Here is a 10,245-nt window from a genome sequence, read left to right on the forward strand (position 1 = left end):
TAGTAGTTAAGGAGAGACAGAAAGATAAACGTGAGGACAGAAACAAAGAAAGAAAAGACAAAACCAATGAAAATGAGGGTAAAGGGAAAGGTAGAAAAAACAAGAACAAGTTCCTAGATGTTTATTATAGCAGGCCCTGAATAAGTTTAACAAAATTCATTAGGGCATTTCCACCTTTCAGTACCTTTTGAAATGCCAATTAGCAAATTAGTTACTGTTAAGATGCTCTAACTACAATAACACCTAAGTTGAAGCTCTAGGCTTAAAACCAGACCTAAGCCACTGATTCTCCTCCCAACCAAGCATCAAGGGGCCCCAACCAATTAGGCATAAAAAACCATTGAGTAGAAAAATCATCTCAAAGCAGATAATCCAATATGTCAGCATCACCAGCTTCATTTAAAAAAAGCAAATTCACTTAAAAAACCAACAATCACAAGTTTAGTGTGGTTTCTCAGATGTATTCCTTTGAAGTCCCTCCCCACTTAATCATTAAAATATAACCCAGAGTCCAAAATTAGTGCCAAAGGAAGAATAAAATGGTTGGTACCACAATGCAGCGTTTCCTATGTGCCTCTGAGATTTATTTCTAGGCCTCATTTCCTCATTTGTAAAATGAGGATGCTGGACAAGGTCAGTGGCTCCCAAAATGTCAAACCTGCTGTATCACAAATCATTTAAAGAACATGTTATAAATTCTGATTCCTATTTCAGACCCACTGAACCAGAAACTTTGGGTTATTAACAGGTTCTTCAGGTGATTCTCTCTACAGACAGGTTAGAAACCATCAGACTAAATGATATTTAAGTTCCCATCCTGTTTTACACTAGAACCATAAACAGTTTTTTCTGTTGTTGTTGTTTGTTTATTTTAAGAGACAGGGTTTTACTTTGTCATTCAGGCTTGACTATAGTGGTGTGAGTTCACTGTAATCTAAAAATCCTGGGCTCAATCGATCCTCCCACCTCAGTCTCCTGAGTAGCCAGGACTATAGGCATGTGCCACCATGCCCAGTTCATCGCTAATTTTTTTTGGTAGTGATGGGGTCTTGCTATGTTGCCCAGGCTGGTCCTGAACTCCTGGCCTCAAGGGTTCCTCCTGCCTCAGCCTCCCAAAGTGCTGGGATTATAGGTTAGCCACCATGCCTGGCCCTGAGCATTTTATTTATTGTGTGTAATCTCATTTTTTGCTGTGCCCTGATTGAAGGTATACTAATAACAGCCTTGTAAGACATACTTATTACCATCACTGTTCTAAAGATTAAGAAATTCTGAAAAGTGAACTGCCCAACATCACAAAATTAACGGATGAGCCAACGATCAAACCCACATAGTCCATTTTATTTCAAGTAACAATTTATTCTATGGTTTTAATATTATTCTGTATAGTAATTAAAACACTGATTATTTTAAACAGGGAAAATTTTCAGGTGTCTGTTTTAGTGAATGACTACTAAAATTAAGTTGTGCAGAGGAAGGTATGGCACAGGTGGAAAGGCAAAATAAGGTTTACCTTATGTCACCTCAGAAACTACAACACAGACAGAAAATACCCACCTTAACTGTACCATCATCACTGCCAGTGCAGACAAGCTGGGGGCCCCTCCTAGCTGGATAACAGGAATTCACAAAGGACGTATGTCCCTTTAGCCTTTTAACTCTCTCTCCTGTTTCACTATCCCACACTGCCACAGTTTTATCTGTGGATGCTGAGAAGAGCATACTAGAAAGAGGAAGAACAAAAAAGAAATAAGCAAAGACGAACAATAACAATGTGTCTTTCCTACTTGGCCAAAATGTGCCAAATTCTTCAAGATCACTGACCTGTTGTGCTCTGCCAGTTTGGCCCATGATGCTGGAATGCCTTACCCTTCCTATCAAAATTCTACTTGTGCTCTAGGCCCAGTTATAAGGTCTACCCTGTGAAGTCTGAAATTAAATTAATTAACTTAATGTAACCAAATTTTCATATTATCTATAGATATTCTAAAATTTTATAGTCATTAAAATAATGTTTATGATAATGGATGTCAGCTAAACAATGTTTTTTTTTTTAAAATTGGGCAGCCCTCACAACCAGAAAAGGTTCAGTGAACACTCTAAACAATATTCAGAGAAAAAAGCAGCAGACAAGATCGTACATCTCATTCTTTTTTTTTGAGACAGTCTCACTCTATTGCCCGGGCTAGAGTGACATGGCGTCAGCCTAGCTCACAGCAACCTCAAACTCCTGGGCTCAAGCAATCCTCCTACCTCGGCCTCCTGAGTAGCTGGGACTACAGGCATGTGCCACCATGCCCGGCTAAATTCTTTCTATTTTTAGTAGAGACGGGGTCTCGTTCTTGCTCAGGCTGGTCTCAAACTCCTGAGCTCAAACGATCCACCAGCCTCGGACTCCCAGAGTGCTAGGATTACAGGCACCACGTCCGTACATCTAATTCTAATAAATATGTAAAAACCTAAATAGTTTTGAGTAGAAAAAAGGTGTTAGAAAAATATAAAATTAACAGTGATTACCTTTGGAGTGGTAGGGATGTGGTCTTTTTTTCCTCTCTCTACTTTTTTGGGTTCCTCGAAATTATTTTATTACATTTATAATACAAATAGCTAACTTCTACATGTAAAAAATTACATTTTGCTTTACATCTTAAGAAAACAAATTTGTCTCAGCTGTTGAAATGTTAGGTGACAGAGATGATATATTTGCCTGCACAGACAATAAACACCCACTTGGGGTAGCAGTGATAAGGATAATAAAGTGGCTACCCAAATGCAGTAGTTTTTGACAGCAACATTTCCTGAAAGAGCAAAATCAAGGTTGAAAGGTGAAAGGATGCTAAGAACTAGTACGAGAAGAAGCTGTCATTCCATTATGCAGGATACTCACCTGCCATCTGTGTTATAATGCAGTTCCATCACTGCTCCACTGTGTCCCTTCAATGTGGCATAATTATCACAGTCACCATAGACATTCCACAACACTGTTAGGGAGACAGGGGTTCTGTGAGCATTACCAGGCAAAAGAAAACTCATTACTGGCTGTGGAAAGGGTACTTACGAATTTACCAGAACAACAGTTCTCAAATTATACTACCTTGGAACACTACTGGTTGTACCAAGTGGACTAATTTTTCTGATGCAAAAATAAAAATAATGGCAATATTTTTACAATTCATAAGGTAAAAAAAAATTGATGGATGTAATTTCTTCAAATCTTAACTTTTTTTCTCCTGTAATTTAAAAAGAGTTGGCACCTACTACTTGTCTGCACTAAGTCTGTAAGTAGACTACAAAATGATGGCACTTACAGAAAACCTAGGAAGCTACAACTTAAAGGTCACATGGCAATGACTTTATACTACATTTATTCATTCCACATGTACTAAGAACCTACTACACGCCAGGTGCTGGGATAAATGAGTAGACAGAGGTCCTATCTGCAGGGAACATGGTCTAGCACACAGTGAAGTCTGATAAGCGTTATTAAGGATCACTTATTTATATGTAAGATGTACATATAGACAATAGTTATTTTTCTGCTGAGAACATTGTAGTTTGTTTGATGAAATTAATAACTCATATATTCTGCAAAGATCTCTAAGCCTTCCAGATGCTTGGCCACTTACAAGCTTAAGGATCATAGAGCTAGAACATCTAAATCAAAATGGGCACTGAAGACAGACAGCATCCACCTTGAGGTTCAGAGAAGAGCCAAAGAATTCATTTCATCTCATAATCAGCAAATGAAACCAGAAGAAAAAAAAGTCAGAAGCTTCTGTTAGCTCCTTTCTTGCCTTTTCTCATGACTCTCCCAAAATGACTTTTTCTACTCATTTCTCAAAAATGAGTATTCCTGACTTAGATAGCTGAGACTCTGGTAGCAGATTCTAATAATATACAGATAGATTATTTAAGTGAGTTACCATTTTAGGATCCCCTCTTTCCTTCCCATATGCTAGGATCCTGGGAGTGGATCAAGAGGAGGATCTCATACTTTTGGGAAAAGAAAGGTTATCTCTGTCATTACTCCCATTAACCTTTTAAGCCTAGAATGCTAAGTGTCTTGCTAAACCAGCTCAAGATTTGCCTCCGTGAGGAAGATATTTTCAAACTAGAGCAACTCATGTTCCAATCAGTAAAATTCCTTCCTTCTTCATTTACTACATAGACACCAAGTTCTACACCCCAGATCATTTAGCATTTTCATGCCCCTATTTTAGCATGTTAGCCATGTAGTTTGTTATGTTGGCAACTTAAGGCTGATAACTTCTGTGGCATCCAAGATTTTAAAAAATAATCACTATCCAGGAGAGAACAATTACTCCAGATTAAAAACCACGCCTTACGTATCAGTCGGTCAAATCCTGCAGATGCTAAGGTGGATCCATTGGGGTGAAACTTGCAGCAGTATACTTCTCCTTCATGTCCTGAGAGCAGCATGATTGGGGCTTGAAGGGAGGAACACCTTGGAGGCCCCTAGACAGAAGAGAAGTACAGGGTAGCCATTGTATACAGGCAAAGGAGGCTGCAAAATTGGGGGGTGGGGTGGGGTATGGAGGAAAAAGATCATGGAAACAATGACTGAGCGAATTTCATTTGATTTAGAGAATGGCAGGTGTTCTCCATTCTCTAAATCTAATCTGCCTCCAATTTGACACTGTCCTCAACTTTCCAGGATCTACTGTTATATCAGCTCTCCTCCTCCCTCTCTGTTGTTCTTATCTCACAGCCAACTTTTGATTGGTCAAACTTGTTGAACTAATTTCTGCCTCAGGATCTTCATACTTACAGTTGCCCCTGACAGGAATCCTTTCCTCCTAGATTTGGCTTCTTTCAAATATTCCCTCTTCAGAAAGTCTTGCCTTGATCACTCAAACTCAGTAAGCATCCCACCTACTCCCCTGTAGTCCACTAACTCCACTGTATTCCTCCATAGTACTTATCACTATCTGAAATTACCTTCCTCGTGTACTTGCTTACACAGTTTGTCTTTTTCCCCAGGGAATTGACACTTTATGAGTGCAGGGATCCTGCCTACACCATCCAACACTGTCATCCCAGTCTCTGGCTCATTTACTGAATGACTGAACTGACCTTCCCAACAATCCTGCATGGTACAGACTATTGGGCAAAGTGGTTTTAATTATGATCTTGGACACTTAGTCTACATTTGGGCAATTCGCCTAAGCCTGGGCTTATATTCTTACTTGTCAAATAGGAAGAACAAGTATACTAACCATAACACCCAAATCTCTTCAGTAGTTTCCAGCTAATTCATTTATTCAAAAAAATGTTATGTATCAGGTACTGTTTCAGGCACCGGGGAAACAGCGGTCAACAAAATAAACAAGGGAGCTTATATTTCAGTGGGAAACAGGAAAGGAGATAGAAAACATGCAAAATATCTGAATGGTGGTATATGCTATGGAGAAAAACAAAGTAGGAAAATGGGTTTCAGAATACGAGGTATTGCAATTTGAAATAGAGTGGTCAGGAAAGCTCTCACTGAAAAAGTGATATTTGAGCAAAGATTTAAAGGAGCTCAGTGTGTAAACCATGTGGACATTTTGAAGAAGAGCATTCCAGCTGAGGGAGCAGCAAATGCAAAGGCCTTGAGGCAGGAGCATGGCAAACAGTGACTGGAGCCAGGTGAACAATGGAAAATTGTTTTATCAGATGGATAAAGGGAATGAGGGCCAAAAGATTATGAGAATTTTGGTTTTTACTCTGAAGTGGAAAGCCACTGGGAAGTTTTCAACAGAGGGTTATGTGATCTCATGTTTAGAAGTATTCCTCTGGCTGCTAGGTTGATAACAGACCTCAATACAACAGCAGAAAACGAAAAACCAGTTAGGACCCTATTGCAATAATGCCAGATGGGATAATAATGGTTTAGACCATGAGGTAGTGACAGAAATTCTGGATATACTTTGAGACCGGTGCCAGCAGGATTTGTTGAAAGACTGGTTGAGGAGTCGGGAAGAGTTTGTTTTCCCATCTGCAAAATGGGCTAATAACAGCTGCTAACTCTTAGAATATTAATGGAAATTTCATATACAAAGCACTTAGTACAAGGGTCAATGAACGGTAGCTATTATTCAATTATTAATGATACCAGTGCAGAGAAATAAAGGGAAAAGCAACTTGCCCAAGTCCCAAAGCGAGCCAATATCATTCATTTCCCTTCTTCCTCCTCTCATTCATTCATTCACTCTACAAACTTTTCTAAATGTTTATTCTGTGCTGGATCCATGGAAGATTTAGGATGCGTGAGCCCGATCTCGGTTTTGAGCCGAAGGTTCTTAACTCGAATTCTGTTGCTACCTCACAGGGCAGTCGAGAGGATGAAAACCGGCGCCAAACAGGGAAACATGTACGGAGCATCCGCAAGACATCGGGCACTTTTATAGTGTTTATCTGCTTTAAATCCAGGTAAGTATTCTCGTTCCGCCCAGGCAATGCGGGAATGGGCCAGTGCCGGATCATCTATCTGATAAGCGCTCTGAGGGGAGAGGAAGATGAGCTGAGGGCCCAACGTGGCCAGCTTCTTCACTTACCGCTTGCAGCAAAGCTCCCGGCGTCGCCTGCTGCTGCCCCGCGCCCGGGCCCGACCCCGCCGCTCCCAACAGCAACTCATGCCGCTGCCGCTTAACTGGGACCAGCGGCAACTCTGGGCCCTTACGCTTCTGCTGTTCTATCATGGCGGTAACCGCTCTCTTCAGCGCCGCCACGGACCGCGCCGACACCCTCAGGCGCCACGCAATTGGTTCCAACTTAGTTCTTCCTCCATAACTTCCGGCTTGGAGAGCCCAATCGACTTTCAATATTTCCCTCTGCACCGCCCTCTGGATAGTCTCTTGTTATTGGTCTTCTCTTGCTCACGTCAGGAGAGTGCGATTCCAGGATTGGTGGACGGAGCTGGCGTCCCTCCTAGGCGCGCTGGGTCTTGTGGGTGGAATCGTACTGACTGGGTTTGGCTTTTGCACGATGCTGCGGCTGGGAGACCTGGAGCTGACGCCGCGTAAGTGTGAGGAAGAGAGGGGGTGGTTGGCTGCATGCATCTGGAGGCGACCCCTTGGTTGTGCAGTCTGAGCCTTCCTTTCTCAGCTGAATGTGCTGATAGCAAGGGGCGGGAAACGGGCTTCGTGTCCCCAGATCGGGTATGTAGTAGCCTGGGTTCCCTTTCCGGGCAGGAGCACAGCTTTGGGGTCTCTGGCGGCAGGACTCAGCCCTTGCGGCCGCCTGGGGCCCTTGGCGGTTCTCTTCAACAAGCGTTTGATGTATCCAGCCCTCTGCCAGGCCTTCCCAGGGAGAAAGGCCTGTCTCCCAGCCTCTACCAGTGCCCCGATTGGCTGAGGAGGCCGACTTGTTTGTGTCACTGATTCTGCAGTCTTTTATAAGGACCTACTCTATGCCCCTGAGAGAGACTGTGATGAAGGAAACGTCCAATTCCTTCTCCAGAGCACAGTCTTGTTGAGAAATTTGAGACTCATCCACGTGAGCCAGATCTTTTCCTCAATCGTCCGACTAATATTTATTGCGCAGAAGGTTGGGGATACGTTGTGAACCAAACATGGTCCCTGATCTCAGGGGGTTTGAGTCTGGTGGGGAAAACGTGTTAAACTATGATGTCACTAATAAATGGAAGAGCCCCCTAGGAGAGATACCTGATGCTATGAGTGCTTGAAATAAGCAGGAAGGTTTTTCTGAGAAAAAGATGCCTGAGCTGATATCTGAAGGAAGAATTCTAATTTATTAGGTGAAGAGGTGAAGGCAGAGCATTCCATAGAGAACAGCATGTTTAGAGACTCTGTGCAGTTGGGAGAAAAATGACTAAAATGTCACAAAGAGCCAGTGTGGCTGCTACAAAGAGAATGAGGGGGAGTATGGTACAAGACGAAGCTGGATGCAATACAGGTCAGACCTGACAGGAATTTGTAGCTTTTGCTTTAAAACTGATGGGACACCACTGAAGCCCCCTTGCCCTTGGGGTGTGATAGAGGAGGGGTCTTGATCCCTCCTAAACAGACGGGTGGGGAGAGCCCTAGTGGATGCAGATAGACCACTTAGGAGGATGTGCAGTAATCCTAGTCAGAGATGTCAACAAGGATGTTGGTGGAACAGCAGATAATTGGACAGATTCTAGGGAAATATAGGAAGTAAAATGCGTAGGACTTGGTATGGATTGGATTCAAGGAGTGAAGAGAGAGAAATCAAGGATAACTCCTAGGTTTCTATCTTATGTATTGGCTTTGTGGTTTTGGAGTTTTTTGTGGTGTGTGTTTGGGGGTCATTTGTGGCATACAAGAAGCAGGTTGAAATATAGCTTTGATGCTCAGAAGAGACATTTTTGTTGGAAATATAAATTTGGGGACAATTTGCATATATAGGTAGGTGGGGGTAAGGTCACCTAAGTCAGAACCTTGAATAGGTCCAACATTTAATGGGAAACAACAGGTGGATGAACCTACAGAAGAAACAGAAGAGCTAGGGAATAGGACTGGAGGAATGTCTCAGAAGCAAAAGAATTGTCTGTGATAGAAACTCCTGGAATTTAAATAACTTGAGGATTGAAAAGTCTCTGTTTGCTTTATTATCATGGAGCTCATGGTAACCTTAGCAAGAATTATTTTGTTGGTGTGATTGGTCCAAAAGCCAGATATGAGGCAAGGACTCGGGCAAGAAAATGGAGGCAGTGAACCTAGACAGTATTTTTCATAGATATGTTGTAAAGAAGAAGAGAGGATGTGGTAGCTGATGGGGATGAAGGGTTGTCTAGGATCCACTTGAGAGAACAGTGGAGAAGTTGAATAATATATGAGAAACTGGGTCATCAATAGTATAAAATATCTGAGAACATAGGAATGGATGGGATTCAAAGTATAGATAGAGGGATCAGCCTGAGGAAGATGGACAGTTTCTCCATTAAATAGAAGTGAAGAAGGCTGTAGATAAAGGTTGTTTGTATGTTTGATATTGGTAAGATGAGTTCCTTTCTCATGACTTCTACTTTCTCTGTAAAGTGAGATCATAGAGTGAGAGTTGAGAATATTGCAGATGTGAAAGTCATTGGGGAATGTCGGAGAATGAGTTTACTAGAGAAATGTAATACTGCTGGACAGAGTTAAGGGCCCATTTGAGGATCAAAATTTTTTTCCAGCACATTAGGCACTTTAGTACATACCCATCTAGGTATGACAAGGACTGTGGCTTTGGCTTTGTAGCTTCAAACACACACTGTACCCTCTAATGTGTCCTCTCTTACTGAACAATCTGGAATGCTAAGAACCATTTTCTACACTCCCTTGTACTTTAGAGGAGAACTGAATTTGGAACTGAGTTAAAAGTGGAGAGAAGGAGGGTATGAGGCATCTGGTTTTGCTGGCAAATATTATGGCATAGAGTTTTTCCAGTCAATAGCTTCCTGGTTTGGTGACCAGTGGAAGCCATAACTTTCTTGGATTATGGCAAAGGCAGTGTTATTTTGTGGGTTAGGAGTTGTTCCTGGATGTTCTGCCAAAGTCTGTTACTATAGTGCTTCCAATAATTTTGGAAACCACATAATACCTGGCAATAAATCCCTTTCTGCATAAGCTAACTACAGTGGGTTCTGTTGTCTGCAACTATCCTCCACCAGGGTAGAGGTATTGCCAGAGAGGTAAGCTATAAAGACAGAGTTGAAGGGAACTTTAGGGTATTATTGGAATGATGGATTATGGAATCTAAGCTGAATTAGAAAAGTGAAGAAAAAGGGGAGGGCTGATAGATTGGAAGAAAAAAGAGGCCAATAGATCAGGGTTCTGATGAGATCAAAGAACCGTATTCTCTGTTAGAAGACTTCTGTTTATCCTAAGGCCTACTTAGTTGTCATCTCTTAAACTTCCTGGCTTGACACTGTAGTGTAATTGGTCACCATTATCCCCTACCAGAACAGGAAGTCTTTTTTTTTTTTCCCAGACAGAGTCTCACTGTGTTGCCCTGGCTAGAGTGCCGTGGTGTCATCCTAGCTCACAGCAACCTCAAACTCCTGGGCTCAAATGATCCTACTGCCTCAGCCTCCCAAGTAGCTGGGACTACAGGCATGCGCCACTATGCCCGACTAATTTCTTCTATATATTTTTAGTTGTCCGATTAATTTCTTTCTATTTTTAGTAGAGACGGGGGTCTCGCTCTTGCTCAGGCTGGTTTCGAACTCCTGAGCTCAAACAATCCGCCCGCCTTGGCCTCCCAGAGTGCTAGGATTAC

At 42.1% G+C, this 10,245-nt stretch overlaps 2 protein-coding genes across 2 annotated transcripts in view; one reads left to right on the plus strand and one right to left on the minus strand.

Annotated features, from left to right (window-relative positions):
* SNRNP40 (small nuclear ribonucleoprotein 40kDa (U5)) overlaps nt 1-6,759 on the minus strand; it is a 45,882-nt gene extending 39,123 nt beyond the window's left edge. Inside the window, exons 1-4 of the mRNA XM_012642207.1 lie at nt 6,558-6,759; nt 4,347-4,476; nt 2,888-2,981; nt 1,558-1,723 (exon numbers count right to left, since the gene is read on the minus strand). Coding sequence (XP_012497661.1) covers nt 1,558-1,723; nt 2,888-2,981; nt 4,347-4,476; nt 6,558-6,701 — 534 coding nt within the window. The 5' untranslated portion in view covers nt 6,702-6,759. The remainder of the gene's footprint in view (nt 1-1,557; nt 1,724-2,887; nt 2,982-4,346; nt 4,477-6,557) is intronic.
* Nucleotides 6,760-6,969: 210 nt separating this feature from the next.
* The window catches only part of ZCCHC17 (zinc finger, CCHC domain containing 17), a 58,522-nt gene continuing 55,246 nt past the window's right edge, over nt 6,970-10,245 (plus strand). The window contains exon 1 of the mRNA XM_012642336.1: nt 6,970-7,021. The gene's annotated coding sequence lies outside the window, so the exon portion shown is untranslated. The remainder of the gene's footprint in view (nt 7,022-10,245) is intronic.

This window comes from Propithecus coquereli, unplaced genomic scaffold (genome assembly GCF_000956105.1).
Source record: "Propithecus coquereli isolate 6110/MARCELLA unplaced genomic scaffold, Pcoq_1.0 Scaffold178, whole genome shotgun sequence".
Taxonomy (NCBI): domain Eukaryota; kingdom Metazoa; phylum Chordata; class Mammalia; order Primates; family Indriidae; genus Propithecus; species Propithecus coquereli.